The sequence below is a fragment of the Triticum urartu genome, chromosome 2A (assembly GCF_056163025.1).
Source record: "Triticum urartu cultivar PI428250 chromosome 2A, HENAU_Tu73, whole genome shotgun sequence".
In the NCBI taxonomy this organism is placed as follows: domain Eukaryota; kingdom Viridiplantae; phylum Streptophyta; class Magnoliopsida; order Poales; family Poaceae; genus Triticum; species Triticum urartu.
The window spans coordinates 680,976,402-680,995,376 of NC_141874.1; the positions used below are offsets into that span (position 1 = coordinate 680,976,402).

General features: G+C 42.8%; 2 protein-coding genes across 3 annotated transcripts; both read left to right on the forward strand.

Annotated features, from left to right (window-relative positions):
* Positions 1 to 8,385: 8,385 nt before the first annotated feature.
* Positions 8,386 to 11,122, forward strand: LOC125539674 (uncharacterized protein At4g15970). 2 transcript variants are annotated; one of them, XM_048703182.2, is made up of 4 exons: positions 8,386 to 8,742; positions 9,729 to 10,058; positions 10,202 to 10,683; positions 10,833 to 11,122. In XM_048703182.2, exons 1-4 carry the CDS (start codon positions 8,500 to 8,502, stop codon positions 10,849 to 10,851), a joined length of 1,074 nt encoding a protein of 357 aa, XP_048559139.1. In that variant the 5' UTR covers positions 8,386 to 8,499; the 3' UTR covers positions 10,852 to 11,122. The 2 variants fall into 2 exon arrangements, with proteins under 2 accessions (XP_048559139.1, XP_048559138.1); XM_048703181.2 differs by having other exon boundaries at positions 8,388 to 8,742; positions 9,693 to 10,058.
* Positions 11,123 to 11,716: 594 nt separating this feature from the next.
* On the forward strand, positions 11,717 to 18,574 carry EMB2762 (CCAAT-binding factor). Its single transcript, XM_048703180.2, has 15 exons — positions 11,717 to 12,158; positions 12,245 to 12,337; positions 12,425 to 12,498; positions 12,690 to 12,748; positions 12,830 to 12,878; positions 13,487 to 13,584; positions 13,802 to 13,836; positions 13,908 to 14,009; positions 14,355 to 14,413; positions 14,500 to 14,674; positions 15,565 to 15,738; positions 15,945 to 16,044; positions 17,571 to 17,628; positions 17,721 to 17,826; positions 18,137 to 18,574. Exons 1-15 carry the CDS (start codon positions 11,775 to 11,777, stop codon positions 18,329 to 18,331), a joined length of 1,761 nt encoding a protein of 586 aa, XP_048559137.2. The 5' UTR covers positions 11,717 to 11,774; the 3' UTR covers positions 18,332 to 18,574.
* Positions 18,575 to 18,975: the final 401 nt, after the last annotated feature.

Consider the following 18,975-nt stretch of genomic DNA (forward strand, 5'->3'; position numbering starts at 1 on the left):
TCGATCTCCGAACACTTCATCCACACAAAACTTTAACAAAAACTTTGTGAGATCCGTTAGTATAATAAAGCAAATCACTACCTTTGGGTACTATTTCGAACTCATTCCAATTTCATATTAGAACTATATATACTGTATTCCAACTTCTCTATGGTTCATACCCTCCGATACTAGCCATAGATGCATGAAAATAAGCAAACAACACACGAAAAACAGAATCTGTCTAAAACAGGACAGTCTGTAGTAATCTGGAGGTTTAGTAAACTTTTGTAACTCCAAAAAATATGAAATAAATTTGACAATTTGTACAGACGTAATGTGCAAAAAGTTTTAGACCAATTTGATTTTCTAGTAAAAAATGTAAAATCACGCGCTACAGCCACAGTTTCTGTTTTTTGTTCTGCACATAGTAAACAAGCAATCTAATCATCCTAAAACCAAAGCTTGGCACATTGTTTTTATAATACAACGGATATATATACGGGGATAATTATTTTCAGAGAAACTTCCATGAAAAATTCTACGTTGTTTCCGTGAGCATGAACACAAGTGCTCAAGGTCGACCCTCACTTCTTCAATGCATAACTTTCCAATCACTTCTCTGTTTGAAAAACTTTTTAGGTATGAGAGGCAAGTAGATATTTTTGTATTTTCATTATTTAAAAAAAATTATGTTTCACCCACAACTAAACAGAAACAAAAAGTAAAAACAAAATCTACTTAGTGAAGAAAGCAAACAAGCACACACGAGAATACCAACCCCACGCTATTACTCCCCGACAACGGCACCAGAAAAGAGCTTGATAATCCCCAAGTGCAGGGAATCATCGTAGCAATTTCCAAAGGTGGAAGTGATAAGTATGGAGTGTCGAACCCACAAGGAGCTAAAGGTAAGATCAATATTCTCTCAAGCCCTATCTGCCACTGATACGACTCTACGTACACCGAACGTTTGCTTCCAACTAGCAACGAGAAATAAAACTACATTATGGGTATGAAGTGGATAACTTTGCATGATATTGGAGAGCTAAAATATGAAAGTAGGTGTTGTTATCATAAAGTTAGAATATATTACTAAATATTATAAATAACGAGTGTGGAATAATGATGGGTCGGTATGCAGAATTGTCCTAGGCAATTGTTAACAAGATCGGTAATCACTATTGCAATTTCATATGAGGGAGAGGCATAAGCTAACATACTTTCTCTTCTTGGATCATATGCACTTATGATTGGAACTCTTGCAAGCATCTGCAACTACTAAAGATCATTAAGGTAAAACCCAACCATAGCATTAAAGCATCAAGTCCCCTTTATCCCATACGCAACAACCCCCTTACTCGGGTTTATGCTTCTGTCACTCAAGCAACCCACTATAAGCGAATCATGAACGTATTGCAACACCCTACAGCGGGAATCCCTCATGCTTGCGCGACACGGAGGGCACAATAGGACAACACCAAAATAAAACATACAACTCATACCAATCTAGATCATCAATCAACCCAAAGACAAAGGATATCTACTCAAAACATCATAGGATGGCAACACATCATTGGATCATAATATGTGGCATAGAGCACCATGTTCAAGTAGGGATTACAGCGGGGTGCGGGAGAGTGGACGCGTAAAAGAGATGAGGATGATGATGATGATGGTGATGTTGATGAAGACGATCACCGCGGCGATGGTTCCCCTCCCGATGGCACTCCGGTGCCACCGAGAGAGAGGAGGAGAGGTTCTCCCCTAATGCTTCCTCCTCCATGGCCTCCCCCTAGATGGGGAGAGGTTCTCCCTCTGGTCCTTGGCCTTCATGGTGATGATGGCCCCTTCGGGATCCTCCTACATGCCCTCCGGTGATGATGCCCCCCTCCGGCAGGGTGCCAGAGAGGGCCTAGATTGATTTCTCGTGGCTACATAGGCTTGCGGTGGCGGAGCTTCTGATCTAGGGTAATTTCTGGAGGTTTATGTATATATAAGAGGTTTTGGCGTCGAGACCAAGTCAGGGGGGTCTTTGGGCTGTCCACGAGGTAGGGGGCGCGCCCGGGGGGTGGGCACGCCTCCCACCCTTGTGGGCAGCCCGAGACTCTTCTGGCCCAACTCTTTTACTCCATGGCCTTCTTCTGTTCCAAAAATAAGCTCCATCAAGTTTTAGGTCAATTGGACTCCATTTGGTTTTCCTTTTCTGCGATACTCTAAAACAAGGAAAAACCAAAAACTGGCACTAGGCTCTAGGTTAATAGGTTAGTCCCAAAAACCATATAAAATAGCATATAAATGCATATAAAACATACAAGGTTGATAATATAATAGCATGAATACTTCATAAATTATAGATACGTTGGAGACGTATCAGGTGGGCGGGCTAAAAACTGAATCCTGGCCCAAGATTGAATTCAGAGTTTGAAGAATCTCCGAGGTCACCAGTTCAGGACCAGGAAGGTCCAGTGGCTTCCGGGCTCAATGCCTGATCCTGAGTTCGGAGGACATGAAGCCTCTTCCCAAGGATGGGTGTCCGGCTCGAGGGGCTCGGAGATCCGAACATAGCTAGTTTTTAACTTAAGGGAAGAAGCGTTCTCGGCTCGTTCCTCAACGACCGCTACCAGATGGGTGATCGGTGGGGACTTGATTTCCCTCTGATCGGGTTGGAGCCCGATCTGATCATAGTCTGTTGCAAGCCCTAGGGCGGCGATGCGGTCTAGCAGCTCGTTCAAGGACGAGACATCTATTGGATACATCTTTTTGGAGTGTTCGAGGCCGATGCAGAAATGATGTTTGGCGATTGTGGGGGCCGTTGTTGGCTTAACAGCCGTGTGAGTGCCCATGGTGAAACCGCCGAGCTGGAGGACCTGTCCTCGAGTTAGGGCCCTTCCAGAAGTGATATCATCATTGATGACAAGGCGAGCCATCGGTCCTTCTATCAACAGCACAATGGAACTCTCAATGAAAGCACCAATGTCGGTGTCAAAACCCGCGGATCTCGGGTAGGGGGTCCTGAACTACGTGTCTGAGGATTGACGGTAACAAGGGACGAGTGGGACACGGTGTTTGCCCAGGTTCGGGCCCTCTTAATGGAGGTAAAAAACCCACGTCCTACTCGATTGTATTCGATGAGTATAGGGGTTACAAGAGTTGGTCTACCTTGAGATCGTAATGGCTAAACCCTAGATGTCTAGCCTATGAGAATTCTGATAGCCTCTACAGATTAAACCCTCCGGTTTATATACACACCGGAGGGGCCTAGGGTTGTACATACTCGATTTGTGAAGGAAGGAAATTACATACCCGGACACCAATCTTGCCATCCACGCATAGGGGAGTCCTACCCGGACACGGGGGAAAGTCTTTTGCTTTATATCTTCATGACCCATCAGTCCGACCCATATCGAATAACCTGGACACCCGAGGACCCCCTAATTAGGGTTGGGCATTCGGTTCCCCCAAACCGAACGGTTCGGTGCTTCGGTCCTTTTACAATTTCGGTTCTTAGAAAATGCTAACCGCTTGGGTAATAGAAAATCAACTAACCGACAATTCGGTGCCCCGAAAGTTCGGTTCAGCGATCAGTTTTAACCCAAGGAAACCGAATGTGTTTGATAGCAGGGCTTCCAGGTGATGGAAGAAAGAAAATTGACAGAAAAAATGAGCGGTGGAATAAAGGAAGAACGCGAAATCAAATCTTCCTAGCAATAGCATGCCTGTGTACTGCAGTACTCAACTTCTCGTCAAGGGATGAACGAAGTAAACAAACAATTCCCAGTGGGTGATAAAAGAGATAAAGGGAAGAAGATGCAACCCAGTGGAACAAGAAGATACGAGGGGAGGGAAGAAATAAGCTGCCTCGCGCTGGCTGCGAGGCGGTCAGGCTGTTGTGGCGTTGGCGCACTGCCGTGGTCTACTGGGGACGAGGGCAGGAGCAAGCATGGCGGCTAGGTTAGGATTGGGGAATCGAGAGTCCCTCAGTGTGTCATCCTTGTGTGCAAGTAAGATCCTTTTCTATGTATCCAGTACTATGCGTGTGAAGGATGTCGACCTGCTGGGCCACTTTTCGTTGTTGGCCTTCTGGGCTCATTCACTTTTTAGCCTGCAGTTCGGTGTTTTTGGTCACTTCGGTGCATCATGCATGGAAACCGATATCATCGAATGAAATTCAGTTTTCTCCAGTTCAGTACCGAACAGAGCACCGAATTTTCGGTTTTCGGTTTAATCGGCTTCGGTCCCGGTTTTTTTGGTGCGGTTTTCGGTCCTCGGTCTTTTTTACACACTCCTACCCCTAATCCAGGACTCCCTCAGTCGCATAGTAACATGCTGACATAGCTACATCCTACATTACAACACCATGCTAATCATCAAGTTACAGTGAACAAAACTAAGAACCAAAATGTGTCATTTGTGCATATTCAAGAGCAACATAGAGAGATATGGTTGTGGTCTTGAGAAGTGGGATCTCATGCCATGACTTAGTCGCTAAACCAAACTATTTCTTTTTTCCCATAGTTTATAAATTATGTTTTATATGATGCAAATTTAATTTTTCCGAGATGCAACATAATCTAGATGCGTTTTTCTGTCTAAGACGCACCTAGACGAGGATAAGGCAGAGGTTCTGACGAGGTAGATGGGGATGGGTTATAAATTGTGGCACCAAGTCTTGGTGGCAGAAAATGTGGATTGTTACTGGTCTGGACGAAGGAGGTTAGGATCTACTCCCGGACTACTACCTTTAGTTGCATTGATGTGGCGGTGGAGGAACTGGATGGGAAAGTGTGGAGGTTATCATGTGTATACGGTGAGCCAAGCTAGGATAATAAGGAGAGAACATATCAACTCCTTCGTGATTTGCATGCTCAGTCTAGACTTTTGTAGGTTGCGATTGGTGATTTTAACGAGATCTTATTCTAGTCTGAAAAGGAAGGAGGAGCACCACGACAATAAGTTCGGCTTCAGGCATTCCAGGATGCACTCTCAGATTGATCACTGGAAGATATTGGCTACCATAGTGACAAATTCACTTTCTTTATAGGAGGATTGGGGGAACGGCTGGACTGGGCTGTTTCGAACGCTAAATGGATGAAACTACACCCATTGTGTGGGCTGTCTAACCTTGATATGCACAAGTCTGACCACCGGCCAATTTGTCTGGATACGGATTACTTGGCAGGGGTAGCTGCACCACGACCTCGAGATGGCTGGAAGTTTGAGGCGCGATGGTTGGCAGAAGAGGCTGTAGAGGAGGTTGTGAAAACAGCTTGGCAGAAAGCAGTAGTTCGGGGTCTATGCCCATCAACTAGCGAGAAACTTGCGGCAGTACATAGAGATATTCATATGTGGGATCGGAAGGTTCTGAAGGGGCCGCGTAATCGGCTCAGAAAGAGTTAGAAGAACTAATGCGTGCGCCATATAGTACATATGAAATCAGGGCGAAACAACAAGAGCCCACACTTATTATTGAGAACCTTCTCATGCGTGAGGAGATTTACTGGGCCCAGCGAGGACGTGTGAATTGGTTGCGCCAGGGCGGCCGTAATACAAAGTATTTTAATCATTTTGCTTTGGCTTGTATGCGCCGCAACTTAATTAAGAAGTTGAAAGATAATAATATTGGATGGGTGGAGGGCAATGATAATCTCAGACCCCTCATTTTTTATTACTTCCAGAGACTTTAGACTTCTGACCCAGGTTTTATTGATGATGATCTTATGGCTACTGTCAAACCAGTGGTCACATCACAGATGAACAGGCTATTGATTGCACCCTATACATCAGAAGAACTAAAGAAAGCTCTCTTTCAGATAGGTGATATGAAGGCCCCCGGCCCGAATGGTTTTCATGCTATTTTTTCAAGCGCTTCTGGCATATTTTGGGAGACGAGCTGACTAAAGAAGTGCTTGATGCGACCAGTCATAAAAAGATACCAGATGGATGGAATTCCACGAATGTTGTGCTAATCCCTAAGGTGGATAGCTCTAACATAATAACCCAATTCAGACCTATTAGCTTGTGTAATGTCATTTATAAGATAATTTCTAAGATGTTGGCCAACAGGCTTAAGAAAATCCTACCAGAGGTAATATCTCCTACCCAGAGTGCCTTTGTGCCAGTCAGGCTAATCACCGATAATGTGCTGGTAGCTTATGAGTGTCCCCATACAATTAAGAAAAAGTCACATGGCTCTAATGGTGTTTGTGTTGTAAAATTGGATATGATGAAAGCCTATGACAGAGTAGAGTGGGGCTTTCTAAGGCGGATGATGGAAAAGCTGGGATTTCATGCACAATAGGTTGAGTTAATTATGGAGTGTGTTTCCTCTTTGAGCTATAGAATCAGATTCAATGATACAGAAACGGAAGAATTTACTAAACCTAGAGGATTGAGACAGGGAGATCCTTTATCCCCTACCTGTTTTTGATTTGTTCTGAAGGGTTCTCAAATATGTTGGCTCATGAGGAAGACATTGGTGGGATTGAAGGTATAAAAGTATCCAGAAACACACCCTCTATTTCTCATCTATTATTTGCTGATGACTCCTTGATTTTGATGAGAGCAACCGACCAGAATGCTCACACTTTGAAGAGGATTCTTGATACATATTGTACTAGTTCAGGACAGAGAGTGAGTACACCAAAATCCAGTATTTTCTTCAGCTCGAATACTAGAGTTAATACCAGGGAGAGTGTTTGTGGTATACTGGATATTTTAACAGAAACTCTGTCAGATAAGTACCTTGGTCTGCCAACTATGGTTGGTGTGGACCGGAGCTATTGTTTCCAGCATCTAGTTGATAGAATTTGTCAGAGATTGAAGGGATGGAAATAAAATATTCTATCAATTCAAGGTAAAGAAATTCTTTTGAAATCTGTAGCACAGACAATTCTGTCTTGCGCTATGTCAGTTTTTAAGTTGCCTAAAGGAATATGTGAATCAATCACCGATGAAATATCGGTTTTCTGGTGGGGAGATGGACAGGAAAAGAGGAACATGCATTGGTTTGCATGGTGGAAAATGTATGTCACAAAGAATAAAGGTGGATTGGGCTTTAGAGACCTTCACACTTTAATCTTGCTATGTTAGCAAAGCAGTGTTGGCGACTTCTTCAAAATCCGGACTCTTTGTGTGCACGAGTTTTGAGTGCAAAATTCTACCCTAACGGGGACATCCTAAAAGCGGGACCGAAGAAAGGGTCTTCATTTACATGGCAACGTATTTTAGCCGGGGTTCAGACTTTCAAAAAAGACTGCATATGGCGAATTGGATCTGGCTCACACATCAATATTTGGGAAGATCTATGGATTCCACCTAGTGAGTCGAGAAAAGTTATTACCCCTTGAGGAGGAATTATGTTAACAAAGGTGGAAGAGATTATTGATCCCTATACTGGACAGTGGGATGAGGCACTGTTGCGTAGTGTGTTTTCACCTGTTGATGTATATAGAATATTACAGATTCCCCTACATGTTGAGGCAGTTGAAGATTTTTTAGCCTGGCACTTTACGAGGTCCGGAACCTTCTCTGTCCGCTCGGCATATCAAGTGGAGTTTGATCATCAGTTTGGACGTCATTACTCAAACTCGAATAGCCCAGGTACCGCTAACCTTAATATGGTTTGGAAAGATCTGTGGCAACTGCGGCTTCCGGGAAAAATCAAACATTTTGGTTGAAAAGTCCTAAAGGGGGCCTTGCCGTGCCTCCGCGTTCTGGCAGGCATATACCTTTGGTTCCGCAATGTCCGCTTTGCAAGATCGGATTAAAGGACATACAACACTGCCTTTTTTACACGCGCATGGGCATCCGATATTTGGTCTGAGTTAGGATTGCAGAATGATATTACAAGAGCCGTGCGGCAAGATCGATCTGGTTGTATAACTTTGGAAATTCTGGTCCGCATGCATACCATGATTCATGAGCTGCCAACGGCTGAACTCATCTTCGTTGTGATGTGGTTTATCCGGTGGCAGAGGCGCCAAGTAACTAATGAGGAGTCAGTCCAGACACCGGAACAAACATCAATATCTATCCGAGTTTTAGCCACCAACTTCGTACGAGCCTACACACCAAATCAACCGGTACATACGATCAGTCATCAGCGGAAGAAGCCAGCGGAGGGAGCGGTAAAAGTTAATGTCGATGCATCAGTCCATGGGACTTGAAACCTGGTGGTTTATGGATACCACTGTCTCTCTAACCATTCAATCACAGGTTGGTTCGTGACTTTATTCTTCATTCTTGTGTAAACAATCTTGCTCTTATTTGATGAATAAAGTTTTAATGCTCACTTTTTTTTATTCTGCCGAATAATCGAGATCAAAGGCTCAGAATCCAAGCAAACGCATTTTCCAAATTTTGGTCCGGTTGCCGTCTTTCACGAAACCACCTACTCCGCTTTCAAACTACATCGGCGTACTTTCGCTTTACGCCTTCGAGGCTCCGGCTCGTCCTTGTACCAGTGTCCAGTCTGCCGCTGCGGCAACTACCCACCGCCACCGCCACCGCCATTCCGGCATGGCGAAACCTCCGCGCCACACCCTGACCATGCCGTCCGCCCACCCTCGCGGGATCCCGAAACGCGCGCTCCCGCGACTCGGTGCGGCGCTCTTTTTTGTAACCCTCGTCGGCGTCGCCCTGCCCTTGGCCGTGCTGCACCGTGCCGCCGTCTCGCGGCACCCGCTGGAGGACCCGTGGGGGCGGTACCCGCTTCCCTCGCTCGCCGCAGACGACGAGGAGAGCGCCCAAGGTGATGATCTGGTCAGTCCGCCTCATCCCTCTTGGTCCAGTCCCCAGTATTTGGCGCGGTAGTTGTATTGTATCCACTGTTAAATCATGACGAATGCTGGATAATTTGGGCATTTCTGCTTTGCCATGTAGCTACGGGATTACTAATTGCAGTGCGGTGTTTGACTTGGATTATGCTATCCCATGTCCAGTGATGTACTCTAAACGAGAGTTGTCAGTGCATAATAAAATGCTTTGTTGAATCCTTCAAGTGCTTACACAATTACGATGTGCGGTTGCGTCATCTGTGTGTGTGGTCTTGGAGAATTTGCCTTGGGATGGAGCAGTTCTGTCCACTTGGTCCCTTGGACGTCTTAGATGTGATAGATATACACATCAGTTGGTGCACTGCAGTCTATTTCTTTAACTTCTGAGTCACTTTCACTGAAAACCGAATTAGTATCTATCTTGGGATGACATTATCTTGTCGATAGCTTTTGGGACTTCGCCAAAGAAGTTGATTAATATTTTCTCTCGGACAGTGATGTTATTTTCCTTAGCAATTGGGATGACGCTGTAATTTGGACATGCTAGAAAGTTCAGACTTCAGAAACAACATAGTAGTGCATTATACACACTAGCACTTAGTTTCGCTTGCCATGGCTCCCAACTGATTACAGATGTTGATTGTTCACATGAATGCTTACTATATGGTGAATAACACGAGGCTATTCACGTAATAGGAGTATAGGAATACTTGACAGAAGCAACAGCGATGTTTATTATTTATCATTTGATAACAATCAAGGCTACCTTGAGTTTTATTTTAGCTGCCTATTTCATCATTTGTTGCCACCTATGTACTTCTTTAGAAGACCCATATTTTTTTCATGTTTAATCTGCTGGTTTTGCATATTTATGCTTAATCAGATAGCTTCTTCAGTTTACTTATTGGTCTTCAATTAATATGCCATCCTTTCTAGGACAGTGAGGATCTCAAACTTGACCGAGTTTTGCAGAAGGCTTCAATGAGGGACAACACAGTTATATTGACTACACTTAATGCTGCATGGGCTTCTCCTGGCTCGGTGATAGATCTATTTGTTGATAGTTTTCGCTCTGGTGTTAGAACAAGTTCACTCTTGAACCATCTAGTCATTATAGCATTTGATGGGGATGCGTACAGACAATGTGTCAAGATCCACCACTATTGCTTTGCTCTTGGAACTGAAGGTGTGGATTTTTCTGAAGAGAAGAGGTTCTTGACTTCTGGGTATCTGGAGATGATGTGGAAACGACTAGATTTCTTGCGGCTGGTTCTTGAAAAGGGCTACAGCTTCATATTCTCGGTAAATTACTCAGTCACCTTGACCTTTTTTACAGAGATAGATTCAGCCTTGTTGCCCATGATGGAATATAGTGATCCTTTTTCTTCTGTGAAACATGCTTATCAGGTTTAGTTCATCCATCTTTCATTTTCATTACATTTCAGGATGCAGACATAATGTGGTTTCGCAATCCATTTCCTCACTTCTATCCTAATGGTGACCTTCAGATTGCTTGCGACCACTATGTTGGGAATGCAACAGACTTGAGAAACATTGCTAATGGAGGCTTCAATTATGTGAAATCGAATGAACGGACCATAGAGTTCTACAGTTTCTGGTACTCATCACGATTGAGATATCCTGGCTACCATGATCAGGATGTCTTCAATGCTATTAAGCATGATCCATATGTCGCAGACATTGGGCTGGAAATTAAGTTTTTAAGTACAGCATACTTTGGCGGATTTTGTGAACCAAGCAGAGATTTAAATAAGGTCTGCACTATGCACACTAACTGTTGCATCGGTTTGCGGAGCAAGATTCATGATCTGAGGATTATGATGGAAGATTGGAGGAACTATTTGTCACTGCCTCCAAGCTTGAAAAGATTGTTGACATTGTCCTGGAGGGTGCCACAAAATTGCAGGTATTATGTCCAACAGTGACGTGAAGACTGTTTTAGTAAGAAATGTGATCGGATGGAATTTTGTCGGTTCATGTGTCTGCAGCTTTCTAGTCGGCATATTTTTGTTCTGGTGTTGTTGCATCTAATCATTTTAATTGTTTGTTTTGCAGCCTTTCTTCGCTAAACTAATAAAATTCCATGCTTATGGAACACAAAAGGAAATGAGAACAGTGGAGCATGCATAAGGTGTTCTCCACATTTTCATCAAAGAACTAACTGGAAGGTCGGGCTACTAACTTCATTAGTGTTTCCCCCCATACTTTACCAACTTCAATTTGATGTAAGTAGAATTTGATGTCGTAATTAGTCGGATATGTGCTGACCTCTGTATGGATGAAACATAACTTCCTTGAATGTTCATGTTTATCTTTCGAAAAAAGAATGAGCATGCCTGCTGAGATGAGAGACATATCACAGAAAACAACTCGTTTTTCTGTGTATTGTCATCGGGTTTTTTATTAGACTTGAAAAGATGTATATGCGCTTCTCAATATTTTGATCGACTTCAGATACTTCCCGGCGACCCTCAGATGCAGTTACTTTCCTATTTTGAACTCATGATGCTGGACATCATCAGTAGTGTTAGTAGTAGACGGCAGCTGTAGTTGTTCCTGGGGTTTACTCCTCGTGTTGGAAAAAGGATCCCATCCAAGCAAATGGATTTGTATATATGTTTTTTTGACATGGATTTTCATATTTCTTAGCAAAATTACATTCTGCATACATCTTATAAGTAAATAAAAAAAATCATTCTGCCCATACTGGACCGGTTTATTTTTTTTATTTTTATGAGGACAAGGAGCGGTTTTAGAGAGAAATTGTTGGAGAGCTCTGTAATATTGGGCTTCCTAGCACGGTCCATCCAGCCGAACACGTAGGCGGTAGGCCCGCCCCACACGCATGCCCTCGGCCTTGTTGTGTGTGGGCCGAACTGACAAGTGAGACCAGCTTGCCAGTCTCGCCCATCAATAAACCCCAGAACCCAGGTCCAACCCATCAGACCTCGCCGCACCCTTTCTTCCCCCGCATTGCCGCCGCCGCCCCCTGCTGCCATGGCGAAATCATCGTCAGCGACGGCGTCGGGCACTAAGAAGCGGAAGTCTAAATCCGGGGCCCTCACCCACGAGGAGGTGAAGGCGCTCGGCCTCGAGCTCCTCTCCTCGCGCGCCCACCTCAACCACGCCCCCACCCTCCTCGCGCTCCTCTCCCCCACCGCGCTGCTCAGCATCGCCCTCGAGGCGCTCATCTCGCTCCAGTCCTTCTTCGAGCCCCTGCTCCCCTCCATCCCCTCCGCCTCGGCCGCAGCCGCCGCCGCAGGAGGTGCGAGCGACGACCCCGAGCTCGTGTTTGGGGCGTGGCTGCGGCAGCGCTTCGAGGAGTTCGTTGCCGCGCTCGTGGAGCTCAGCGTGTCGCCGGATAGCGACGAGGCGATCAGGGTGAGTTGGTGGCAGTTTTAACTATTCATTTGTGTGTTGGGCGATGGTGAATTGGCTAAGTTAGTATACACCTTTGTTCATGGCAGGAAGTGGCGCTTGATGCGTTCATGGATTTCGTGAAGCTGGGGAAGGACGGGAGCTTCCACTCGGCAATTTACCACAAATTTCTCCACGCTGTGGTGAGTTTTCCTGCCTAGTAACGTGCTTCCTGCAGCCAGAAGTAGCGTTTAGTGTCTGCTCTTTTATGTGTTTCAAATTATTTTCAGGTTCATGCTACGAATTCGATTGATGATGTTCTAGAGTTGCTTGGGTCCAAGTACTCTAAGTATGCTGACGTTTGGTATGTGGTGACTGGTGACCACTCTTTCAATTATTTCTTGTGTATTTGATTACCACATCCTTGAAAAACTTGTTTCCCTAAGAACTTCAATTGTATAGAGCTGGCGATATTGCTAACTTGGTGAAATACCCAAGATATTTTTATAGTATGATTTTGCAATGCACTTAATTTTTCTCCAATTGCTCCTGCAGTTTTTTTACTTATACTAGCTTAGATAAGATCGCCAACAGTCTGGGCAGTCAAACCACTGGTAATATCTCTTGCTATGCGTAGTTTGATTTGCCACATGTAACTTCCTACAATGTGGTTAAGTTGCCCTTTTTTTAACCAGGCTCTGGAAAAGATGTCTTGCAGAATGGGGATGACGGGGCTGAAGACAGGTATACTTCAGGTTTTATGCATGGATATTTTAAATCCTGTACATTGATATAAGCGTGTTAATGCAACTTTGTGAACCAACTACGATTGTATTGTTTGACATTTCCGTAGGCACACCTTTTTTTTCCTACGAAGTACACATGCTATTCTGCACCATATCTACCGATATGTTGCAATTACGTGCTCACCCAATACTGATCATGTTTTCTTGTAAAAGAACAAGGATAACCTGGAAAGTCAAGCTTTTATAGTTGTACGTTATGATGTTCCAGACTACAGTTCCAACACCTTGATTATAGACAGCTCACATGGTTGCAGGAACATATAGTGTGTTTGTTGTTCTCATATCATGCTTGCGTTTCTGCAGTGATACAATTTAGCATTAATGTTGCTTGTGTACCATGTTCTACCTTTATCCATGCAAAGTCATTTGTAGAGTTACAGTTGGATTATAAATGGTGTGAATTATTTAGGTCATAGTTGTTTGTAGGCTTATTCCATACAAAGCTTTCAAGCGATTGTTTTTAGTATGTTGATGCCTTCAAGTTTTGAAGTTCGAACTGCTATTTTAGTTCTGTTTCTTATGCTCTTCTCTTTCTTGCTTTAACAGGAGCGCTATCTGTGTACGCAATGTATACAATATTTTGGTGCATGTTCCTGCATTGGATTTTAAGAAGGAATCAAAGTTCGATATGTGGAGTACTGTTGGTATGTATTTTCTGGCTAATCCTGTAGGAATGATCTTCCTCTAGTCTTCAATAATATTTGTGTTATTTTTTAAAAACTTTTTATGCTCTTCTCCGCCTCTCCCCCCATTTTTGATTTTCCTTTTTCCTTAAGATTTTGTTAGTTCACTTGCCTCTTATGTACTTATATTCATTTTTGTTAGTGTGTGTTTTTGTTCTAACCTTTTGTGTTTGTGAAGGCCTTTCTTCAAAAGGAGAGAAGGACACCTCTGAGGTACTTCCATACACTTCATGAAGTAAAATGTACTGGCAAGTTTCTAGTGATTAAGCTTTCGAGTGTTGCAGGGCTCTTCTGCTACGCGTATAAGCAAAAAGCTAAAATTGAAGTTCACCAAAGCATGGTTGGCCTTTCTCAAGCTACCACTTCCACTTGATGTCTACAAGGAGGTAAAGCTATCTTTCGTTATTTTCAGTATCTGATAAGTAATAATTTCTCAGTTGCTTCTTCTTGAACTGTCTATGAATGGTTATATGCGTTGCACCTTAATTTACAAATTGTTGTTGCTGATTTCCTGACTCCTTTTTTCTTGTAAACTATGACCATGTTTACATGCAGTCTACTATGCAAGGGGAATTTATTATACAAGAAGTGTGTAGCCACTTAGGATGATGAAATAATTTGTAGTTTACCATTGTTGTTAAGAATAATTGGTTTTATTTTCTAGTTATTATAAAAATGCTTGAATTACCGATGTTAGTTATGTATCTCGAGTGACAGTTTGTAATCTGCAGGTCCTTGCTACACTTCATCAGAATGTTATTCCTTCAATGTCAAACCCAGCCATCTTGTGGTAGGTTGTTTATGTCCATTTTGTTCTTATTTGTACTTTGTTTGATGTGGTATCTCACGCCTTCATAATTTTTTTTCCTGTTGAAGTGATTTCTTGACTACATCATACGACATTGGCGGTGTTATCAGTGTGATGGCCTTAAGTGGTCTATTCATCCTTATGACACAGCATCAGCTTGAATATCCAAAATTCTATGATAAGCTCTATGCATTACTGACTCCTGCTGTGTTCATGGCAAAACATCGGTCAGTGTTCTTGCAAGTAAGTAGCTCTCAGTAAATATAAGTGTAATATTATGGTTACACTATGAATGAATATTGCCATACTTTAGTATGTATTAAGTTATGAATGAATATTGCCATACTTTAGCATGTATTAAGTTCTATGAACTAAAAGGGGTTTTTGAAGGACTGCCAATCATCCAAGCTATGGATCCATTTCACGTTAACATTTTCATTCATGATCTTACAAGTGCTGTCTAGCCATGCACACCTTTGCATCTTTTGAATGCTGTTCCAGAGCCAAGTCCAGCAAAGCCAATTTCGTTAATTCTGCTTATCAACTATTTGTTGGCGGAATGCTGAGGAATGCATCATGTTGATGTCGTGTTTAACCAACAAACAACAAGTTTAGCATGCCGTTGAAAAGTAATGTACATTCTATATCAGATTAGACTTGTTACTTTGTTAGGTTATTAGTTAACCATGAATCCTGTAGCCTGCCAAACTTGAATATACCTTAAGGTTATTTGTATGCACATAAACAATGAGGCTATGTGATGCCACCTACTTCGACATTTCTTTGTAACCCATCTATTTTGTCCAGCCATTGCTGCACCATTGAAGACAAGTCCATAACAGTAGATGAAAAACAAATATAGATTACAGTACTCAGCCCTTAATCTTGTGCAAGTGACAGGCCTGTGGCAGCGAGTGGATCATATCAGCGGATCACTATTAACCATGTTTGAACTCTGAATTATCAATCTTCCAGCCATGGATCTGGATATGACATCAACTCTTATTTCATGGATTGAACAAACAAACGTGTTTCTTTTGTTGCTTATTCTTATGAATATGCCAGATTGCAGTTTATTCTTCTTTATTGTTATCTATTAATTATGACTTTGTGTTTGACTTGTTTTCTTGCAGCTTCTGGATGCTTGTCTGAAATCTTCGTATCTTCAAGCATATCTTGTCGCTTCATTTGCAAAACGATTGAGTAGACTCGCCCTTTCAGTGCCACCAGCTGGAGCTCTTATCATCATTGCTTTAATTCATAATCTGCTGCGGAGGCACCCATCAATTAATTTTTTGGTTCATTGGGTATGTTGCTTGCTATAGCCTTTTAGCCTTCATATACGAGCTCTTGATTGATCCAGTTTGTATATATCTCTGTGTACCTAATAAACCATGTGTTGGTAGCATATCCACTTAAGCTCACATTTTCTATGTTGTGTTCCGCAAGAGCCTTTTGTTTCGTAATTATTTTTGTCCATAAGCTAATTGCAATGGTTTTGTTTCTCTTTCAGGAAGTTGCTCAGGATGATGGAGAAGCTAGTTTACCTAAGAAGATTGGCGCTGATCCTTTTAACAATGAAGAGACAGACCCTGCAAAGTCTGGCGCAATGCGTAAGTTTCTAATCATATCAAACAGACTTTGTTTTCTCACTTCCTTTTCTTTCAATCCTCAATCTGTCCTAAGACAGAAGAGGCAAACAGCTGTCTGGTATCGCTGATCGGATAGAAAAGTTTTATTAGTGTGAGCCTGGTAGGGCTTTGCGAGCGGGCGCATGCAGGGGTGGGGTGGGGGTGTCTTGTTAATGACATTCATTGGGTTTGTATAGTATCCGGCTCAGTTTATCATCTAATTAACCAAGTGCCATTGCTGTTCAAAAGAAAGATAAACCCTAACCTGGCCACAGCTTTTTTGTTTCAAAGGGGAAAGTGTTACTTCCCCTTGGCCTTCGGAGTAGAACTAACCGGATTCAGGACATTGATTAGTCCTGTCTAGCCGAATCCAATATGACTTGTGGGTAGCATCACACCTGAGTAGGCTACCCTAGTCCGGAGCCTGCACATAACATAATAAAAATAAAAATCATGATCTCAACTCGAGATTCTTTTTGCCCCCACATAACATCAAAATAAAAATCACGATCTCAACTGTAGTTTCTTTTTGTTCATCCCGAAGCATACATTTTAACATAACTGGTTCGATGACAGGTTGATGATTTGAACATGAGTCCTACCTGGCTACAACTTTTTGTTTCTTAGGAGAAAGCGTTACTCCAGATTGGCCTACAGAGTAGAGACTAACTGGATGTAGGACATTGACTAGTCCTGTGTAGCCGACTCCAGTATGACTTGCGGGTAGCACCATGGCCAAGTCGGCTACCTGAGTCTGACGGATATGGCCTGAGTCAGCTGCCAGAGTCCAGTGACTTCAAAATAGCCAGCACATAACATAATCAAAATTAAAATAATGATCTCAACTCAAGTTTCTTTTTGTTCTTCCCAAAGCATACCTTTTAAGATAACTGGCTTGATGTCAGATGGAGGATTTGAACATGATGAGGACACCTGGAGCAAAAATAGCACCTAAGGCTTTCTGAAAAGAGGATTTTTTTTTGATGATTATATAGTTGGGTGTTGTTTTGTGGTAATATTGGTTAAGTTTTTCTTGTGTTGAAATAATTCAGCCTATATTTTTACTTTATGGCTTTTGCACCTTAGGTCTTGGTACTTGGTTATCTGTAGAAAGATTATTGCATGTTGTCCAGGTTGTCATAAGGTTTTGATATCTTTGATATAGAAATAGAACTAGGGAGGAACTGATAACCTTCGCTAGAACCGGTGGGTACTTAAATGAACTTGACAACCAGCTATACTTCTGTTTGGTTGCTACTGCAACTGTACTAGACTGGACTAGATGGAAGTCTGCTTGATGAACAGTGGTGGTGAGACAATGATAGTGGTTTACTTGCCTCTTCTTCCAAATTACAGCTTCAAGCAACTTTTGTAACGAGTTACTGGGGGCCATTGCAATTCAACATGCAAGCATGATTGTATCTTTATGGACAATTGCTATTATTTGTCTAGAATCTCATGGACAGTTTATTGCCTATCTTATATTCATCTTTGATTATGCACCACAGGAAGTTCTTTGTGGGAAATAGACACGCTGCGCCATCACTACACTCCTGCAGTTTCAAGGTATCAGGAAGACAACTTAGTGTCCTTATTTCAATGGTGTCTCCTTTTTCCTGTTTGATTATTCAGCTCATTTCATGTGGTACCACTGCCAGATTTGTTGCGTCGCTTGAAACTGATCTCACTGTTCGGGCCAAAACAATGGAGATGAAGATCACAGACTTTAGTTCAGGCTCCTATGCAACAGTTTTCCGAGATGAGGTATGCCTGCATCGCACCCGTCTGACTACATTCACCCATAGCTTTCTGCGTTTACTTATATAGTTTGCCGAGATGGGGTAGGTCTTCACCACACCTTCCACTAGATATTTCCCTCTGGTTTATGTCAGCCTAAAACATGTCTAGCAAAACCAGCTTTGCCACCCTCTTATTATGCTTAACTGTTTAAATTTTTGTGTTCAAGGCTGAGCCGGGCCCTTATCATAGGAGTCCTATCTACTGCCACTTGATGCTCATTATTAAACATCACTAAGGGTTGCTAAAATTTACCAATCTTGAATTTGAATTGTAGGCCCGGCGGCGGATAAAACAAGTCCCACTTGCGTTCTACAGAAGTACGCCAACATCTTTATTTCAAGAGTCAGATTTTCCTGGATGGACCTTTGGGTGCCAGTCGAATAGCGGGGCGCAAGCTAGCGTAGAAGGAAATGCGGTCCACACACTAGAAACCGGTGATGCCTCACCTGCTAAAAGGTCACGTGTGTAGATCTCAGTAGGGCGAGACAGGGTGTAACATTTCACTGCAAGTGCAGTGTTTTCGGAAATATTGTCTCAAAGCTATTTTAGCAGTACTCCAGTGTTGTAACACAATATATGAGCTGAAAGTAGTGAAGTAAAAAACCATGTGAGGAAATTATTCTTCTGGCTACTGCCGGTCTAAGATGTAATCTTGAATTTTTTGCCAATTATTTATGTAGATTGTAGAGTAACAAATGCCGTTTCAGCTTCAGCAATCGTGCAAGTGTTGGACAGGGAAATATTTATAATCCATATTTGTTGGCCTATCGTGCGACGATATTCTCTTGAAGATTCTGTTGAAGACGGATTGGTTTATGCACGTCAGCCACGTTGTTTAACTTGTGGGCGAGGGCATTGTGACCTGATTTAGAAGGTTAGACTTTGGATTTTACCAATCGCTACTAAGATATTGGCAAGTCCACTTCATGCTGCCAACAGATTAGTGTTTGGAGCCCACATGAAATACAGCGTGTTATGAGGTATGCCATGTGGTACGGTGCAAACAGCCACAAAATATCTCATTCGTCTGATGTTGTATCTTGCCTAACGTCGTCTTCATTGGCTCTAGCAGCCTGTGGCGTGCACAGCGGGTGCTCCGAACGAACGGAAGGC